Here is a 19,462-nt window from a genome sequence, read left to right as displayed (position 1 = left end):
CAAGAAGCAAAGGGGAAACAAGAAAAGAAACATCAAGCAAAGAATTGCGATTCATGACATGCGTAGCAAAGGGTATCCCAATGGCTGTCAAATACCTTCAACATGGTCAGGGACATTTTCATCAGGAATACGCTCAATCAGAGTCTCAATAGACTCATCCCAAATGGGCCTGGTGTCAAAGATGTCCTCGGCAACTGACTGCAGGGTCTCAATGGATGGCACATTTTCAATAACCGAAACTTCTAGGGCACTACTACTTTCATCATCTGAAACTAATTCTTGTTCTTTATCTGACTGTGTAAGTCTATCCACTAACTTGGAAGCTTCATCACTAATCTCTTCAAAGAATTCTATGGAGTTTTTGTAAAGATCAAAAAAATGTTCCTTACTTTCTTTTGAGGGACTAACAGCACTGTGGGAAGCGGAGGTGCTTCTGCTCTTAACAGGTAACCGTGAAGAAAGTATCTTTGGTCGTGCAGTCATCAGCTCGTCTGATTCTAGCTCAAGGTTCGTGTCACCCCCCCTCTCTCTGGCCTCTGCTTCTGCCTCAGCATAACTTCTAGCTTTGACTGAACGCTTAGCCTTTGGGTCCATGGAGACACTTGCATCAGATTCAGATTTGCTCCTGATGTCTTGTTTCATAGGTAGTGTGCATGTTATGTCATGGGATTTAGATGACTCTGGCTTCCAAATTGATGTTTCGGTGTACATACACTCTTGCTCAACTCTTTGGAAAACTACTTTGACTGGGATCTTAGACTTTGGTGTGGATGGATCATCTTGTGATTCTTCTAGGTTGTCTGCCAGGCCAACTGAAGGGAGGCTTATGGGTTCTGATTGGTGTAATGAGTGGGTTGTAGAGGGATCTGCCCTAACTGGGATTTTGGATTTGCTTTCAGAAGAAGGCACACTTTCTATGACAGCAGTAGGGATTTCAATTACAGATTTCTGTTCCTCAGGAGAGGAGTCTGGGGAATCATCCTGTTCTGCATATACAGACCTAGTGACTGTTGAAAAATTTAACTGCACATCAATCACAGTCTGCTCGGGTGATAAAGGGCAAGACTTCTGGGAGCTATCTAACGTGTCACTTGTGTCAAGTGTATAAATGGAATCAACATCAGAAGCAACAGTTTCTTTCTTTGGTGATTTTGAAGATGCTGAAATACCCATTTTAATAGGAATTCTAGATTTAATATCCCCCTTTGTGCTATGTAAGCCACTGGCCTCATCCTCAGATACAGATAGCTGTGAATCTTTTGTATGCATCTCTGCTTTACCCAGTTCAGAAGATGCAGACTGAATTGAGGTTTGATCCTGCTGTGCAGATTCTAGGACTTCAGCTTCTTTCATTTCTTCAGATAACGATACCTCTTCCTGAGAATGTTCTCCCATTTGGAAAAAGTGTAGGTTTTCATCTGAATAGTTCCTCTTGGTCATGTCAATGGCACCACTCCTTGTCATTTCAAATAATTTTCCTTCCTGGAAAAGGAAAGGGTTTTGTTCACTGGTAGGTGTTCCTTCTTCTGTAGGAGTCCTAGCTGGTGTTGTATCAGGTGTAGTGCCTTGTGATCTCCTATCTACCATTAAACCAAATATTTTTTGTTCTTCCTCTTTTACACGAGCATCAAATGCGTCATCATCTTCACGTATTTGACTCCACTTATCAGAATCCACATCTGTCCTGGTTATGATTACTTGGTTTATTATTTTCTCAGCTTCATCTCGGATATCTTGTAAAGCTTCATCATCAAGTGTTGCAGGGTCTGATCTTGTAGGTGTTGGAGATGGCATTTTATGAAAGATGTCCACCTGTTTAGATTCTATCTCCATATAGATTTCCTCTGAGGTCTGATCCCCAGAACCTGCTGATTCTGATATATACATGGATTTTGTCAAGGTATTTTCTGTTTCACCATAATGATCACCTCTAGATAATTGGTCTGATGTTGTCCTTAAATCAATTTCTGTTCTAATTTCAGTATTAGTAAAAAAATGTTGTGAAGGAACATTTTCATAAGGGCTTGTTATAGGCAGAGCACTACTTTCAGCATTATTTTCTACATTACTTTCACATTCCTCTTTTTGAATGATTAGAGATGAATATTCTTTGGTGTGCTCTGGACTACAACAATCCCTTTGTACCATCTCAAAATCATTATCAGTTCCTGACACATCACATCCTAGAGGAGACGGAACAGGTGAAACAACAGTAGCCAATTCACAATGTTGTGGTGTACAGCAATGAGAGGTACCAGGCTGACAGGAACCCTCTTTTGTTCCTGCAGGAAATGGGCCTCTGTGTGGCACATCTTCCGTTGCTGTAAAATCTTTTTCTGAGTCATCGTGGTGATGTGATGTCACTGAGTTTTCAAATGACTCAGCTTCTTTTAGAGCACCATCACCATTAGAATGGTAGAAAGACTCCTCAGGTGGCATCACAGGGCCATTTGGACTAACTGTATCACTCTCATCTGTGCTGTAGCACTTGGATTCACTGGCTTGTGCTATGATACTAGCATCCGAGGCAAGTGATGTATCACCAGACATTTTTGTTTCCTCTGTTGGCTTATCTGATTCTGTATTATCCTCTTCAGTACTGAATGCATGCTGCTTAGATTCAATAGGCTGAAAGCTTGTTTCTTCTGGACTAGAACTGGAATCCATATTGCAAAGATGGGGTGATGGAGGCTGCACTCTAATTAGAGGCTCCATTAACAGCCCAGAGTCTGCTTCTTTTTTCAGCTTTGTTAATTCAGGCTCACTTTCAGAAGAGGAAGATGACTTTCTAGTATCAACTGCAGAAGTCACTACAGTAGGTATAGAACTGTCCTCTGTATTACTTGAGGGTGCAATTTCAACTTCAGAAGCAGCTTCCAGATCGGAAGGTGAAGCAACATCATCTTGTTTGGAATCCTTTTTATAGTCTCTCTTCTGTTTTGCTTCCTGTTCCAGCTCATCAAACATTTTAACTTTAGTCACCATCTTAAACATCTCTTCTTCTGGTGTGAACCGTTTTTTTGGCTCACCTTCTGGATCATCTTCTGGTTCTTCATTAACTTCAGGAATCACAGCTGACTTGGGTATATTTGACAACACATGCGAATCTGTCATTTTGGGCGTGATTTCATAACTAATTTCCTCAGAGCTTGGAGTCTCGGGTGAAAGAGGGCTTTTTCCTGAACTTTCCATAAGTGATGTTTGTTCTAAGCTATCATCTTCAGCACTCCCATCAGGGTCACGTAACAGTCTTGATCTCATAGGTGTGAGCTCTGGGAAATTCTCTGCTTTGGCAAGGATAGTCTGAATGGGACCAGGCCCTGGAAGCATGCCAGTCTTTATCCTCTCTTCTACAGGACTGCTTTCAAGGGAATCACGGCAGGGGGATTCTTTGGTAGGACTAGGTTCAAGTGAGTCAGGTGTCTTACGTGAGGAATTGTCTTCAAGCACTGGGCTTGCTTCCAGAGAATCTTTATGGCTTATAGCTATGGACTCATCTGCAATTGGACTAAGACCTTCACTGTCATTGATAGGAAGTGAAAGTTCCAGTCCTTTACTAATGGCATGGTGCTCCAAGGATCCACCCTCATCTTTCTCTAAAGAAGAAGTATGTATTTCAGATAATTCAGTTAAATGTCCTTGATCAACAGTCACAGATAACTCATCCCTGATAACATCTTTACTAACTGAAGTTGAGCTAGAATCAATATACTTCCCTATCTCCTCTTTGGAGGCTGTAACTTGTTCTTCTGATAAATGATGGAAATGGAACTCTGAGATCTCTGTGACAGCCTTTAGTTCTTGGTCAGCAACAGTCTTTTCACTTTCATTTGGAGAAAGTCCCTTTGGTGAATGTGTCTCTGCTGTTCGCTGTACTGCACTGGCTAGTTCTGTTTCTTCCATCTGGTCAGCAATGTCTGATTTCTTTAATGAAAATAAGAGGCTCTCAGGGCTTGTTTCTGGTGTTTCAGCCAAGCCCTCATGCTTGTAACTTTCCTCAGAGCTGTTCTGAGGGGTTCCACCAAGCAGGCTACCAACTGGAGAATCGGCTATACCTTCATGTTTAAGGCTTTCTGAGCTGCCATCCAAAGCACCACTTTGCAAGGAGAGAGTGGGCAAAAACCCATCTTTCACATATTCTGATGGAAATGTAACATTGAATGGACTGGTCAGAACTTGATCTAAGTGAAGCTCACCTTCCTCGGCAATTGAAATGTTCCGGAACTGTTGATATTTGTCATTGTCCTCAAGCTCTTCTTTTATGACTTCGGAAAAATCTGTTGATGTCTTTCTGTCTGGACTGATCTGGAGGTCAGTGTCCCCTTGGTCATCAAAGGTCAGGGCTACATTCTTAGAACTTTCGTCAACTGGGGATTTTTTTCCTGTGGTTTTGCTACTCTGCTGTTTTGCCTGCTGTGTGGCTAAACCTTTTTTCAGATTTATATTCTTTGCTTCCTTTTTCAATTGCAAACCTGTTTCTGCCTGAGGTTCCTGACCCCGTTTGCTTTTGGGGCTGTCTTTTTTGGGGGTCTCTTTATGTGTAAGGGCCTGCTTCTTTTCACTTTCTGCCTGAGCAGTACCTTTCTTAGCTGGCTCTTTGTCAACAGCTTGCTGTTTTTGCTTTATAGACTTGTGCTCAAAAAGTCCAGCCTTATGCTTTGAGGGGTCTTGACCTGACTGGAATGCTTTCATCAGTTCACGAACAGACATAGTCTCTTCGAGTCTTTCTGTTTTGGAAGACGGTGATACGGGGGGCTTCTTAGTTGTGGGGGAAACAGCAGGCTTCTTAGAAGTGGGAGAAACAGCAGGCTTCTTAGTAGTGGGAGAAACAGGGGGCTTCTTAGAAGTGGGAGAAACAGCTGGCTTCTTGGTAGAGGGAGAGGAGAGTTTAGATGGAGAGGGAGAAGCTGGAGTCTTTGTTGAAGAGGGAGAAGCTGGAGCCTTTGTTGAAGAGGGAGAAGCTGGAGCCTTTGAGGTAGGTGGAGAAGCTGCAGCCTTTGAGGCAGGGGGACAAGCTGGAGCCTTTGCTTTGTAAATGATTTTCTTAGCTTGTGCCGGCTTTGTAACAGATTTCTCAGTTGTCCCTTCTTTTCCTGAGGCCCTGACAGGCAATTTTGAACGTCCTTTCTGCTCATCTTCTACTTTCTTCTGAAGGGCTTTTACTTTATCTTTGATAGAACCAATAGGAGTTTCCTCTACAACAGGAGACACAGCAGTTGCCTTGGCAGGTTGTTCAGGGGCTAAGCCTGACTCTTCATCTAATGACTCTTCAGAGCTGAATTTAGTTAGCCCTGAATATTTTTCTTTTCCTTGGGTTTCTTCATCCTTTGCCTTTTGTTTATCTTTTAATTTTTTCCTAACAGGCTTTTTAATTTCCAAGGTAGGTTTGTGTTGCCTTTGTTTCTCTTGGTCTCCCTTACCTGGTTCAGAATCTCTGCTTAAAATAACAGCTTCACATTTTTCTCCTACTATGTCTTCCTGAATTGTCTTTGGATGCGCTTCATTCAAAGACACAAAAGCTTTTAGATCACCACTGAGGTAATCTACCATTCCAGTTGCATCTTTTGTTCCTTTCTGTGTTTTCCCTTTTCCTATTCTCATTTCTGTACAAAGTGGCTCAGTGACTTCTAAAGGAACATTCTGCTTGGCCTCTTCAATTTCTTCATCACTTAAAATAACCCATTCTTCTTCTACCACTTCTCTTCCTGAGCTGGATCTTTGAAGAACTCTTTTTTCTTTCGGGCAGCTTCCACTTCTCAGAATTTCATTTACTTTTTCTAAGTCCTCTTTCACTCTTTCCACAATCTCGAAGGGCTCTCCAGGTTCTTCATCAGCAGCTTTTGCAAAATCTTTCACCTTAATGGAGCCCGGCTTTTCTGATAAGTCTGTTGTCAGGATGGCAGTCATTTTAATTAAATCTTGTTTCATCTCAGAGACTTCAGATAGCAAGTCTGGACTGGCTAGGACAGGAACTTCATTGACAAGGTGACTTTTCAGGATAGATGTTTCTGTAGATTCTGTTTCATCATCATCTTTGATGCAAATGGGGAAAAACATTGAAAATAAATGGAAATCAAAAATAGAGATTCAAAAAACGTAATCAGGACTGTAATGACTGTCTTTGATTGCAGCAGTAGGAGGGTCAACAAAATGGTCTGGGTATGGTGGATCCACAAATCTGAGGGTGAAGAAAAAAAAGCAAAGCAAAGCTAACAGGGAAAAACTGAAAAGGAAAAGTGGGCTGGAAATAACTTGCTTAATCTCTGCGGTACAGCACACCCACACATACAACACCAAAGCTTTTATAAACCAAGGACACCATAAAAACAAAGGTGAGGAGGGGGAAAAGAAAGAGTGGATTTTACACAAAGAAAGACATCTCAAGATTGTTCAGATGTTACAGATCAATGTCCAAATAAAAACAGAACAAAGGGAAGGGAGAGGGAAAGACTGTAGTTGCTTGACAGCTGATCTCCTCAAAGAGAAAGCCAGTGGTAGCAAACTTCAGAACCATAATTAGATTAAGGGATGTAAAGTTTTGTTTAATGAGCAAAATAAATATATAAATGTTTACATTGAATTGCACAGTACTCTATAGTAAATGAAACACATTGATATCTGAGGTAGCTGCAAACCGGCATTTCATCTAAGGGGACTCTTAACATCCAAATGATGGTACAGACACACAGACTTTAATTTCACGAGGCATGGTCCTTTCCTTGGAACAACCTCATTATTCAAACAAATAATGAATAAATCAAGGGAAAGTAATAATAATTAATAATGATTAATAAGAATAATGGAAGGACAAGTGGGAGGTTTAATTTAAACACTGATTGTCTCAACAGGGAATTCAAAGTTCAGGGGAAAGTGTAATGAATGACAACCAAATATCTTCACACAAGGCATGTCCGCTCACAAACACAAACATACACACAATATATATGTAAGCCAAGTTATTTCCATGCAAAGCAAAGCTGTTGCATACATTGCAGGGTAAGTATCCTTATATTAAAACAAAAAACAAAAAAACAAAAACTAGATGATTATAAATGGAAAAACCATAAAATCATGAGTAATATACTATGGTGAAGTATTGGTTCTTTATCAGGTTTCTATTTTTGAAATATTTCAGGTTTTGCAAAGTATTTTACAGTTTCTTATATCTAGAAGGGTCAAGAATGGCATAGGCTCTGTTTACTTACTCTGCTCCATTACCCATTGAAGGAATCATTATTTTTTAGACAAAAATTGAGAAATGAACATGGATTCTAGAAATACTTCACCAGAGTACTTGAGGGTTGAAATTAAGGTATGGATCTTTGTTACTTAACACAGTATCACACACATGCATATTGCATGTGGAGTTTTAGTAAGTACTTTAGGAAGTTTTATTTTTTTAAGGTGATACTGTAATTGATTTGTAAGATGCAATGGTTTTATGTCAACAGACATACATAAAGAAAACTAAAAAAAATAATGTGGGGATTTTATACAAGCCTAATAGCAATAGCAGGGTAATCAAGGGATGTCAAAAGTAAAGGGAACGCTTAGATGAACTGTCTTAGTACTTTAAAGTCAGTTATTAGTAACAAGTTAAATAAGTAAAGCATTTTCTCTAAAAGCATATCATTACATTTCTCTATTTTAGAACTTGAATATTATTTAGAGATTTTAGTCTTTCTCATGCTTAATTTTATCATTAGAAAACCTTAGTATGCATGATTAAAATTTTGTTAAAATCTTACGTTTTTCTGATGTCATCTCAGTCTGAAAGAGAACACACAATAAAACAGTTATAGTATCCCTGACTGAGAATAACTATTGGGACTTATTACCAGAAACATTAGCTATGTTAAGGTGGATTTAGTGTACTGCTGTCATGTACAAATGAAAACCATAGTCTGGATCATTTAAGTTAACAGCTTAATTTATTGTGAAAACTAAAGGAATTGTGATGCAATTATCAATGGTTTTAAATATGTGAACCTGGGTAGTATATTCTTTTTTCATTGCTATTAGAAAATATAGCAAAAAAATTGTAAAGTTTTTACATTTAAGCTGAAAGTTAAAATTCAAAATAGTACCACTAAAACTGACATGGAGAACTGGTCAACAAAGAAAAGAAGAACAGAAAACACCTTTTTATGCTTACAAAAATCTACCACAAGGTGTCTTAGGGTGTCTCAGTCCTCAGAGGTGGTATGTATCCCTCACCCGGCCCTTTGTGTGCATTATGAGAATGAGTCTCATGTTCTTCATCCTCCCATAACTGAGAAGAAACTTTTCTTTTTGAGTATTGCTTAATTTCATTTTAGCATTATGACTGGACTCTAAACTATAGTTAAACAGAAGCATGGTTTACTGAAACAATTCCACCTTAAAATGTCATTTGCAGTTGGCTTGTACCATTATACTAATCAAGATTAACCATAATTTGTTGGGATTCCAACACAAAGTTAAACTGCAGTTAGTGAAAACCTGGGGTAACAGCTACTATTCTAAGAGGTAGCTGTGGGGGAGCACACTACGAAGGCTAGCCTTATCCTTTTTCCATCATTGCTGTCACTATGGCTGTCATTACGGAGCTACCACCAAATCTGAGAAATACTTGGAAAGAAGAATGTCGGCAAGTATCCCAGTAAGATGGAGCCCTGTTCTATCACACTGTTACTTTATGTTGTGCTGCTCCCTTGAAGCAGCCACGCTTCCACCAGTGCAGTTTGTGGTGGCCAGTTTAATGGTGATGAGCACAAAGGGGGGGGGGATCTAGAACAGCCCAGGGCCTGTGAGTTGTACATTTGCTAAACCATAATTTAGTGCTACATCAGAACAAGACCAGCAAGTTTGTCATCTGTCATATTTTGTTAGCATCCAAAAATGTATAATCATATTTATATTAATTTACAACAAAGATTTCTCATAGCCAGTGGCCAAGATTCCCCATTTTAGAAATGCAAAGAAAAGCAATGACATTCAAAGCATGTGCACAGTGTTTTTTTTTTTCTACATCCCACCTCACCACCATAAAAAGCCACTCATGGCACTTTGGAATTTCTCTTTAGCATTGTATGATCAAATGAGTAGCAGAAGATTGCTGCTATGTATGCATTTCTCTATGTATGCATGACTATTTAGCCCAACATCACAGTTATTTCACAGAATAATAAGGTATTAGAAGAATTACCTCTTCTTCCTGTTCTTGATCTGATTCAGATTCCTTTTAAGCCAAGTATGCCATGCAAGAAAAGGGGAAAACAGAGCAAAGAAAGAGAGGATTCAGTTAAAGGACAAGAGTAATTTCTGGTCACATTCAGTTGGTAAGAACTTTTCCCAAAGGAAGGGGGAAAGGGAACGTGACAGTCAGTGTCATTTAGAAAAGTTAGGGACTTACAGTTTTTAAAGGAAGATTTATTTATTTATTTATTGCAAATCTTAGCTTTTTGTTGATTGTTTGTTGATTGTGGTTAGCTATTAAAGAAGCTAGCACATTTATTTAGGTATCAGGCCTGAATGTCTTTGAAAAGTATCCTATTGCTTCACTGACTGATTAACAAGTGAAAACTGTAATGTTCAAAATGGAATGATTACAGATTGGTTTGTGGGAACAAAAGAAGGTTGTGTAAGAAAACCAAGATACTGAAGTCACTTTGTGATATAAATATTCCCCTCCCAAAAGATTGGCTGCAACACCAAAATTGTGGTTGAAGAATCATGGGAGCTTGGTCTTCCAAACTCGGCTGTTGGTATACAGAAACCCTATTATTACTTGGTTGTTAAGTGCCTTGAAGGCAGCTCTGAAGTATGGTGACCCTATCAGAGGGTTTTCTTCACAGGATTTTTTTCCAAGCATTTCCTATTGCCTTCCCCATGATCTCTCAGAATCCTAATTCACCACTAAAATTATGGCACCACACTGGCATGGTATTAGATATTATTCAGGAAATGAATGAATGCCAGACCATGATTAATGAATACAAGACTTTTGATTAATTCTGAGTGCTCAGGAGAGATCAAGAACCATTGGAAAATAAATTATTCTAATGTATACAGTCTATGTAAAAATAAAAAATTCACATAGACCGTGACATCCCAAATATATCTATAGATAATAATGTTGCAAGTAGATTACAAGTTATGGTGCAATAAAGAACAGCCCTCTCATACTTAAAGGTTGTGGCTTTGTATTGTGAAATACCTTTGTATAAACTGGTAATGTGATATTCAGATTGCAGATGGCTTGATGCACTAGGCCCCTTGTTGATTTGGGTTCCTTCATGAATGACAAGCGTCCACAAGCTTCTTGAGTTGAGTCTCGAACCTAGTGCAGAAAAAAGCAAGCACTTTTTTTAAAATCCTAGTTTATTAATAGATCAACAGGAGATGAAAAGATTATCATGCTCTGTATCTTTAAGCATTTTCAATACTAAGTATATATAAACTGCTCAGGTAACCACAGCTCTAAAATAAAGTCATATTTATCCAGAGCTATGATATTCTTACTAGAAACTTCAAGTGAATTAAAAAATCTGGAGTTGATTTATAGATCTAAATTATAGCTGATAGTTCCTGGACCTGTAAATAAACTGCTTCACTGGGTAATGTCAAGACAGTCTGTATGAGATTAGGATTCTAATAAACAGAAGATTTCCTCATTTAGATATTTGTTATTCTGCATTTGAATTCACTTTCTTCTTGCTGCAAGAAGCATGAGGGTATACTGTTTATCATATATGCCATATATATTCAATTCAATATTATATAAAAGACATTTTAGTAAATAGTTATTTGGTGGGTTGTTGTAGGTTTTTCAGGCTGTATGGCCATGTTCTAGAAGCATTCCCTCCTGACATTTCGCCTGCATCTATGGCAGGCATCCTCAGAGGTTGTGGATGCTTGCCGCAGATGCAGGCAAAACATCAGGAGGGAATGCTTCTAGAACATGGCCATACAGCCTGAAAAACCTACAACAACCCAGTGATTTTGGTCATGAAAGCCTTCAACAATACAGTTATTTGGTGCTCAATGTGTTGTTTAAGGAAACGGTTATTTGGTGCTCATTTTGTCATTAAGATGGTTTATGAATAGTAATGTCTCAGCAACACACAATCTTGATATTCAGAGTGAGGCAAAAGTGACTAAAAATAAATACAGGTGAACTAAAAATAATTACATTAAACAAGTGTAGTTTATAATCTGAATTTGTGTTCTAGATCAATGGATCAAATTATATATGTGACTAGTTTACACAAAAGATAGGACTAGGTGCCCATGGCTTGAACTTTATTTCTATGCCATCATAGTTACTTACATTGAAAGTGAAATAATTTGAAAAAGGTTTAAAGGGCCACTATATTGAGCAAGTTAAAAATTTCATATACCTAGGTCTTTGGTTCAGTAACTATCTGCCATGAGCTCAATCAAGTGACAGTGCCATCAGGAGGTTCTTCCACTCTAGAGGCAACCAATATATCTCCCCAGCTCTGCAAGTTTTTCAAGCAAAGGCAATAGCACAACTACTCTATGGCACTCCCATTTGGTTAACCCCTAATAATAGTGCCATGAGAGCTTTCCACACAAAATTCCTCCATAAATTATTCGGCGTCTCAAACATTGTCCCATACACAGTTCTATGCCTAGAATCTGGCCTTGTTATATATACACCTTGTTATATATACTGTCTTGTTATATATACACCAATAAAGGCCTATTGGATTGGAATTGGAATCTGAAAATGGTGCAGAAAAATCTCCTAAGTGGAAAGAAAGTATTCCATTTGTCCATCCAGCAGATAGTTAAGTGGAAAAAAGTATTTAACCATCCAGAATACCCACAGGATGGAAAAAGAGTAATTTGCATATCACTATTAATGACCTTGGCTATATATGCATTTCTTTTAGTCTGTTGGTTCTAGCTGTAAATATGAAAAATAAACAAATGAACATGTGGTTTGCTGTGTAATACCCCCCCCCCCCCCCGCCTGCCCCAATGAGGCTTCAATGTATGGATGTCAGGAGGAGAGTTAGCATTATGGTAAGGACCAGTAGTAAAGTTTAATGTACACCTATATTTTTGGAACTTAAGGACAATTCTAACATCCTCCCAAACATGCCACCAGTCTATATACAAACAGAGAATGTCAATTCTGCTTCATGGCATTCGTGGAACTGTAATCCATGGGCATTTGTCCAATACACTATGAACCTAACTTTTTTTTTTGGATGGTGTCTACAAAACATTATTCTTGCAGCAAGATGATTGATGTTTTCAACGGTCACCCCAGAGTAAACACAAAGTCCCAACACAAACTCCAATATATTACCTTGACAAACAATGGAAGTCTATTTTCTTTGAAGGCATAAAAACTGAATATGTGGTGTTGGCCACTCTTTATTAATGGCACTAGATTTCCAAAACAATCCACAAATATGGGTTTTCCTTCTAGGACCTAAACATAATAATGAACATAAACAACAGAATTAATGGTCACATTCTTATAACTCTTTGCATTGACCAAGCTAGAATCCCTTATTACATTATTGAATTCATAGAATGCACTTAATTTAGCATTACAATACTAATGTATTCAATCAGAGAAAATCAAACACTTAAAAAAACATAGCAGAAATGCTGCATGAAAAACATCATCAGTCTAATGTGTGAATGTAATGTGCATCTAAATATCACAATAGTAGTTGGTGAATCCTCAACAAATATTGATACTTCTAGTGGGAAACTCCATGCCACTCAGCATTATAATACTGCAAGTTGCTTCTGGTCACTCTGACATGCGAGTGTGGAGAAGAGCAAACCACAGACTACCTATTACAATGCAGTCTGAGCCCTGCCATATGTACAATGGTGGACCTTCTTACAGTAACACCAGAGGCACTCCAAGTGGCCAGCTACTGGTCAAAGGGCATTTAGTATAATGCCAAGTTTTTAAACTCTGTGTTCTTTTCATACATTACAACTGTACCTTCTGTTCGCTTCTGATATGATAAATAAATAAATAACATTATAATAAAACTGATACACCTTCAGAAAAAGATTTAGAATACTGGTCCAATCCAGAAAACAGAACAGGCCTAACTTTGGGCAATAGTTTTAATTTGGATTAATAATTTTGAGGATTCCCATTTTCTCAGAAAACTGCAGATATGATTATGCATTTACTATATTGTCTATTTTGATCCTAAGACTTAAAAATAGGTAATTTTGTTATTCATTCTGCTCCTCATTTCTGAATCTAAAAATAAAGTAGAAAGTACGGTTTTAAAAATATATAATTTAATGAAGACTTGATGTTGTATGTCCTTATACCATACCTCTACATCCCGGCTTCGAGCAACTTCAGCGAAGTTTTCTTGTTGTTCTAGAGTTTTATCAACCTTATCATCTGTCATGCAAAAGCATCTTAGTCGGGCTTCTATGGGATCTTGGGATTTGGCAAATACTACAAATTTGGCCATGTAGGGAACACAGATGATCTCTCTATACACTTGAGATGCAAAGGTAACAGATTCCTGTATTTGTCGACAGTCTATCAACCAAAACCTGTAATTACATAAACAGTTAAAGTAGTTATAAACCAAGATGAAATATGGGGAAAAGATTATCAGTACCTGTAAAGAAGTCCAGAATCGCATAACAATATTAATTTCAAGTATTTGGTATACTAGTTGATAGAAATACTTAATGGCAAACATTTCAAAACACAGCTTGGAAAATTTTGTTTTGACTACAACTCCCAGGATCTCTCAGACAATGTCCCAAAAAAAAATTAACACAAGTAATTTTATGTACAGATTCTTCATTGGGCTTGAAACACGCTTTGAAGTAGACCTGAACTAATTTTCTCAGATGTATAAAACACAGTGGTTGAAAGATCACGTTGTTTAATAAGCAAAGATATAAACAAGTATTTTGCATGTATTCAGCACAAACAATCAAATCAGGGAACCTAATTAACCATTGCTTCCCATGTTTGAAGGAGGAAGCTACACTCCAAGCTTTGGCAGCAACTATGGTTTAAATACAGCTGGTGTGGTTTCAGTACTGAATTATTATTATAAACTTTATTTATACCCCACCTTTCTCCTTGCAGGGGATCAAGGCAACTAACAATCCCACACTTAGTCAAGTTTAAAAAGTGCAATACAAAAGTTAAAAACATTTAAATAGTAACAGTGTGGTAAAAACAGATTAAAATACAATAAATACACTTTAAATGGCCTTTAAAACTCACACCCCCACCCCACCCACACCTCCCCAAAGCCTGCCCCTTATCCTTCCCCAAATGCCTGCTGGTAGAAGAAGGTCTTGACCTGCCTGCAAAAGGCCAGCAGGGACAAGGCCATTGGTGTGGGAGCCCAGGGCTTGAATATCTACTTAGCCATGGAAACCCAACTGATCTTGGCCAAATCAGTGGAAACCTTGACCATTATATGCATCTGTGTGAATTTATTTGTATGTATATTATGTTTACATGTAATATATTTACATATTAATACAGTTTTTATATGCTGCTGTATAGATTAAAACATGGTAAGTATTAATGAAGATCTTATTGAGGGTTAATGAATATCATAATAATAATAATAATATTAATAATAATAATAATCATCATCATCATCATCATCATCATCATCTTTATTTATACCGTGCCACCATCTCCCCCAACGGGGACTCGGAGCGGCTTACATGAGGCCAAGCCCGAACAACAAATTACAATACAATAAGATACAAATTGCAATAAAATAAACAACATAACATTAATGTATAAAACATGAAAGCATATAAACAATATACACAAAACATAAAAAAGCAGTAAACTAAACATAATGACAGTGAGCGGGCCGCATGTACATGAAATGATTTAAAAACTCAGGGTGAGATAAAGGGGCAGAACTATTTGCAAGGGAGAACTCATAGAGAGACAGGGAAATAAACAAACATTTATACAAGGGGGGGGGGTGCACTCCTAGGGCAAGAGCATTGAGGTAGCAATAGCATAAGATTATGTGACTACTCTCTGAAAGCGCAACGGCAGAGCCTGGTCTTGAGACTCTTTTTAAAGGTTTCTAAAGTAGGGGCTTTCCTAATCTCTCCGGGCAATGAGCTGCAGAGTGGGGGGGGGGGGGGCACAGAAGAAAAGGCTCTCTCCCTTGTACCCACAAGGCATGCCTGAGAAACTAGCAAGGGTGAAAGGAGGGCCTCCCCCGAAGATCGAAGAGTTCGGGCTGGTTCATGGAGAGAGATACGATCACAAAGGTAGGCAGGTCCCAAACAGTTTAAGGCTTTATAGGTAAGAACCTGTACTTTGAATTGGGACCAGAAGATGAACGGTAGCCAATGGAGCTCCTTGAACAGGGGAATGTACTATGTAAGTATCATTTTAATTAACTAATTATTCTAATCATACATGTAGCAATTTATTTTTATATTATAACTTTAAAAAATAAAAAGGACACAAAAGGTGTGTGACGTTTGAGACTGATATAGGTTAAATTTTGAATTTTCTTTCTGCTCAAGGACATAAACAAGATTCCTATTCTATTTATGAACATTGTGTGCATGCATGTGTTTTCAAATTTACTGTCAATTTGCAGTAACCCCACAAATTTCATTGGGTTTTCTTAGGTAAGGAATATCTAGAGGTGGTTTCTGTCCTTTTTTTCCTTTGAAATTTAGCTTAGAATATCTGTTATAGATTGGCGGTCTCCCAAACAAGTCTCCCAAACAAATACTAATTTGTTTGGTCTGGTACCTTAGGGTATTTGTGGTCCCCTCCCCAATTTTTTTGCATCATTTTCAGGGGCTAGAAGAGCTGTCATGAGAAGGAAAGATCACAAACATCCCCTTATACCAGCACAGCAGCATGTGTCTACATCTGAACTCAGCTCTGTGACTTTAGTGAGATGTTTGTGATTGGATATAATATGAACATGGTAACGAAGTTAAGAGTTAGACATTCGTATATTTTCTCCATTGAACTTAATGGGCTTTAAGTTAGCCAGTGGATCATATGTATAAATGATCCATTGTGTGTTAACATTAAAATATATGCTTATAAATGTGGTACCTGGCAGATACGTTTGTGGTGAAGGAAACACATTCATTGACGAATGTTAACGGTGTTGTTCCTGTAATGTCTTCCCACTGAGCAGGTGTCACTCCACCTAAAGAAAAAGAGAAAGAACAATAACAAAATCTTCAAAGAAATTAGAGTTGAACATATAATGTTGTTGTTGTTTATTCATTCAATCGCTTCCGACTCTTCATGACCTCATGGACCAGAGCTCCCTGTTGACCGTTATCATCCCCAGCTCCTTCAGAATCAAGCCAGTCACTCTGCTGCTATCAAAACATTTCCAATTGTCTCATATTAATTAGTATCATTGTCTGTTGAAATGTAAATATGATTGGTTCAGACATGAATTTTTTAATCCACAAGACAAAAAGTATGCCCACTTTATAAATGTTGAAAAAATGTGCATATTTTATAGTTCTAAACAAACGTATCTTCTTCCATCATTTGTGTGAGAAAATGAACCTAAAATGGCACTCATATTTTAAGGACAAATTTGTCCACCATTAAATCAATCAATATTTTGATACAATACTTTCTCTTATTTTGAACATTGTACTCAAATCTGTCCTTGTATTTCTTCTGCTATTGAGTATGTAGCTATTTTGTAGAATGAATTATTAGGAATAGAGTTTAATTCTATCTGTTAAAAACGCTTACTTGCATTACTTGTGTTCTAAGGTGCAAAATATTAGTTCAATGCAGTTGAGTTTATTGCATATTGTAAACACAGACTTTCCAAAAAGTTCCATGCATTTGCAAACATTATTGTATATTTTTAGCACTCTGGTTGTATTTCTCATGAATTTACCTGTAATGCTGCATAGTAGTCTTAAAGTGGGTGCCTCATTCCCATATCCATTAATCATCATATCACTGGAGGCTTTGGGAACAGGGATAGTCATTGTAATTGGTTTATGAAACTTTCTTCTTCTAGGTTCCAATGTGACAATAGGGCTAAATGTGGCTTTGTTGCCTAAAATCTTCTTTACAAGCTCATGGTGCATAGGCTGGGCCTGTTCAAAGATAGAAACAAAATGACAGAGCTTTACAATGGCTAACTAAGTTAAGTAATTATCTGTTACCCAACTTATTTGCCCAGGTAATGCCTTCCCAGTTAGAATTCCATTTGTTGTTTATGGCAGATTTCCACTAATCTCCCCTGATCAATTTCAATTAAACTCAAGAGTCATAACAAGAGGAACCTCCCAAGGCTTCTATGTTCTTAGGGAAAAACTTATATTAATTCTATGAAAAATCTTTGAACCTCTTTGAGGCACAAAGGCCAGGAAGGATAGTTTGATACTGTAGACAACTAATTCAATAATCATAAAATGCTCTGTGAACTCATAGATTCTTCTAGGAATTCTTTCATGTGTGTACACATTCAGACTATTTATGCCTTCTAATTTTTTGTGAGTTACAGCTGACCTACAGAACTATAGTCAGTCTTATGAAATGGTTAGCTAGAGAAAACAGAGCTAAATTGCTTGCTAAATGTCTTAAAGACAAGGCTATAAATGTTTCAACTCAGATTTTTTTTAGTACAAATATGAACATATGGACACTTTAAATTCAAAACACATTTAATTGGGAGTGGTGGGCTTTGTAAAAAAGAAAAAAATTAAGAGTGAAACTTTGTATGTATGTTTGCAATTATTAAATATATAAGAAACTACAAGCCAGATTTTTCTAAAAAAATTCCCCAAGTTCAAAATTGATTAATTTATCTTTTCCTATTTTTGTTCTGTGTCATGATCAGGATAGGATAGAGATCATTTTAGTAAATCAGCAGTAATATACTGGCTTAAATTATACTGCTAGCTCCATTTAATCAACTATTGAATGGTAAGTTGACACTTGAATCTCACTTATTCAACAGCTCTACTCTAAATGGAGCTAGCAATTTAAATTAAGCCACTATGAATAGAAGAATAGAAGAAAGAAAGTGTGGCCCTTGCCAGGTACTTTCAATTGGGCTGAAATTGTCCCGGAAAGTTAGCATGTGATATAGTAGCATTGTTTCCAGGTCTTATTTGAAATAAAAGGAACACGTATTGTTTTTTCTTGTTGTGTATTTAGTTCACATATATATCTTCATATATATGATATTTATGTAACATCATTTATGGAGACAACTGCAGCCACATTTTGAAAGCATGATGAAAGAACCATACTTCCTAATCACTTGATGGTTTCCCTTCAAAAATGTTTTAATTCAAACATCAAACACAATAATGCCAGAATGTTGGCTGCAAAACTTGGTGAATAAATTCTTAAGCATGGTAGGCTGCTAGCTCCACATTTGACAACCAAAAATTTGGGGAGAGTGAATGCAAAACAAAGTCTTTATGGTTATCCTGGGATAACCATAAAGTCTTGGAATGAGACAAAACTGCAAAACTGTAAAAGAAATGTCAGTTAAAGAATCCAATGTCTTGCTTGTTTCCTCTTACCTGAAGACCAACACGAATTCGCTTTGTTAGTGCTCCCTCTGGAAAGACAGCTTGTACTTGAGGTACTACGGTGCTACTGAGCACACCGCCTTCTGGTCCAATGAGGTTACTATCTTGTTTGATCCGTGACACTACTGCAAAGTACTGTGGAAAGTCTCGAGTGATGATACGGCAAATGCGTTTCTTCTCCAGTTCTTCTGGAGTATCCAGTACTGAATAAAAAGAAAATATAGTTAAACCACAGATACATTATAGTGCGTAGATCTACAGACTTGTTTTTGTATGTCATAAGCAAAATTCCCAGAAAAAGAAAAGGAAAGACAGATTTAAATCTAACAGTAATGAAATGGCAGGGAAAGAAAAGATAAATAGAAAATGTATTTCAAAGAAATGCAGGAAGGATGAGAAAAGAGCCAAATCCACTTTACAAGAGTTCAGGCCTCATGTTTAATTTCAGAGCTATAATTCACAAAATCACAGTCACTTTAAATTCTGCCTAAGGAGATCCCAGTATGGGCTGTGGTTTATATGTTCAAGGATTCTTCCAAATAAAAAAGTCACATTGTTATGAGCTTATATCTAGAAAAAGAGGCAATGTATTGATTGAAGTTTTCAATTAGCACTCTACTATTTCAGAATCATACCTCCTCACTCACTAGATGATCTTGGACCAGTAATTTTTCTCAAAATATCATATTTTATGGTCAGAGGAACAGATTGCTATTTAGCAATTTGTCATAATTGTTTTCTAATATTTCTTTACATTTTAATCCATTAACTTTTGTTAATGGATTAAATTATAACAAATTATAACAATATCCTTATAATTAAAATACTAATTCTCAAAAAAGAAAAAAAAGCAGGCTGAACATCAGCCAGTCCAAAACACCCAAGCTATAAAAACTGAACATAGTTT

General features: G+C 37.3%; 1 protein-coding gene across 18 annotated transcripts in view; it reads right to left on the bottom strand.

The window, feature by feature from the left end:
- The window catches only part of ANK2 (ankyrin 2), a 358,785-nt gene that overhangs the window by 23,427 nt on the left and 315,896 nt on the right, over positions 1 to 19,462 (bottom strand). For 11 of the 18 annotated variants that reach the window (XM_067468655.1, XM_067468662.1, XM_067468658.1 and 8 more), the window contains 8 exons: positions 18,547 to 18,758; positions 16,902 to 17,106; positions 16,085 to 16,181; positions 13,329 to 13,557; positions 12,323 to 12,448; positions 10,199 to 10,321; positions 9,188 to 9,220; positions 7,749 to 7,770 (listed from right to left, as the gene is read on the bottom strand). In XM_067468655.1, the coding sequence (XP_067324756.1) occupies positions 7,749 to 7,770; positions 9,188 to 9,220; positions 10,199 to 10,321; positions 12,323 to 12,448; positions 13,329 to 13,557; positions 16,085 to 16,181; positions 16,902 to 17,106; positions 18,547 to 18,758 (1,047 nt within the window). Of the gene's footprint in view, positions 1 to 95; positions 6,033 to 7,748; positions 7,771 to 9,187; positions 9,221 to 10,198; positions 10,322 to 12,322; positions 12,449 to 13,328; positions 13,558 to 16,084; positions 16,182 to 16,901; positions 17,107 to 18,546; positions 18,759 to 19,462 lie in introns of all 18 variants that reach the window. The other 7 variants (XM_067468650.1, XM_067468652.1, XM_067468651.1 and 4 more) reach the window with 1 other exon arrangement.

The sequence above is a fragment of the Anolis sagrei genome, chromosome 5 (assembly GCF_037176765.1).
Source record: "Anolis sagrei isolate rAnoSag1 chromosome 5, rAnoSag1.mat, whole genome shotgun sequence".
Lineage (NCBI taxonomy): Eukaryota > Metazoa > Chordata > Lepidosauria > Squamata > Dactyloidae > Anolis > Anolis sagrei.
This window is presented reverse-complemented; position numbering and strand designations above follow the sequence as displayed.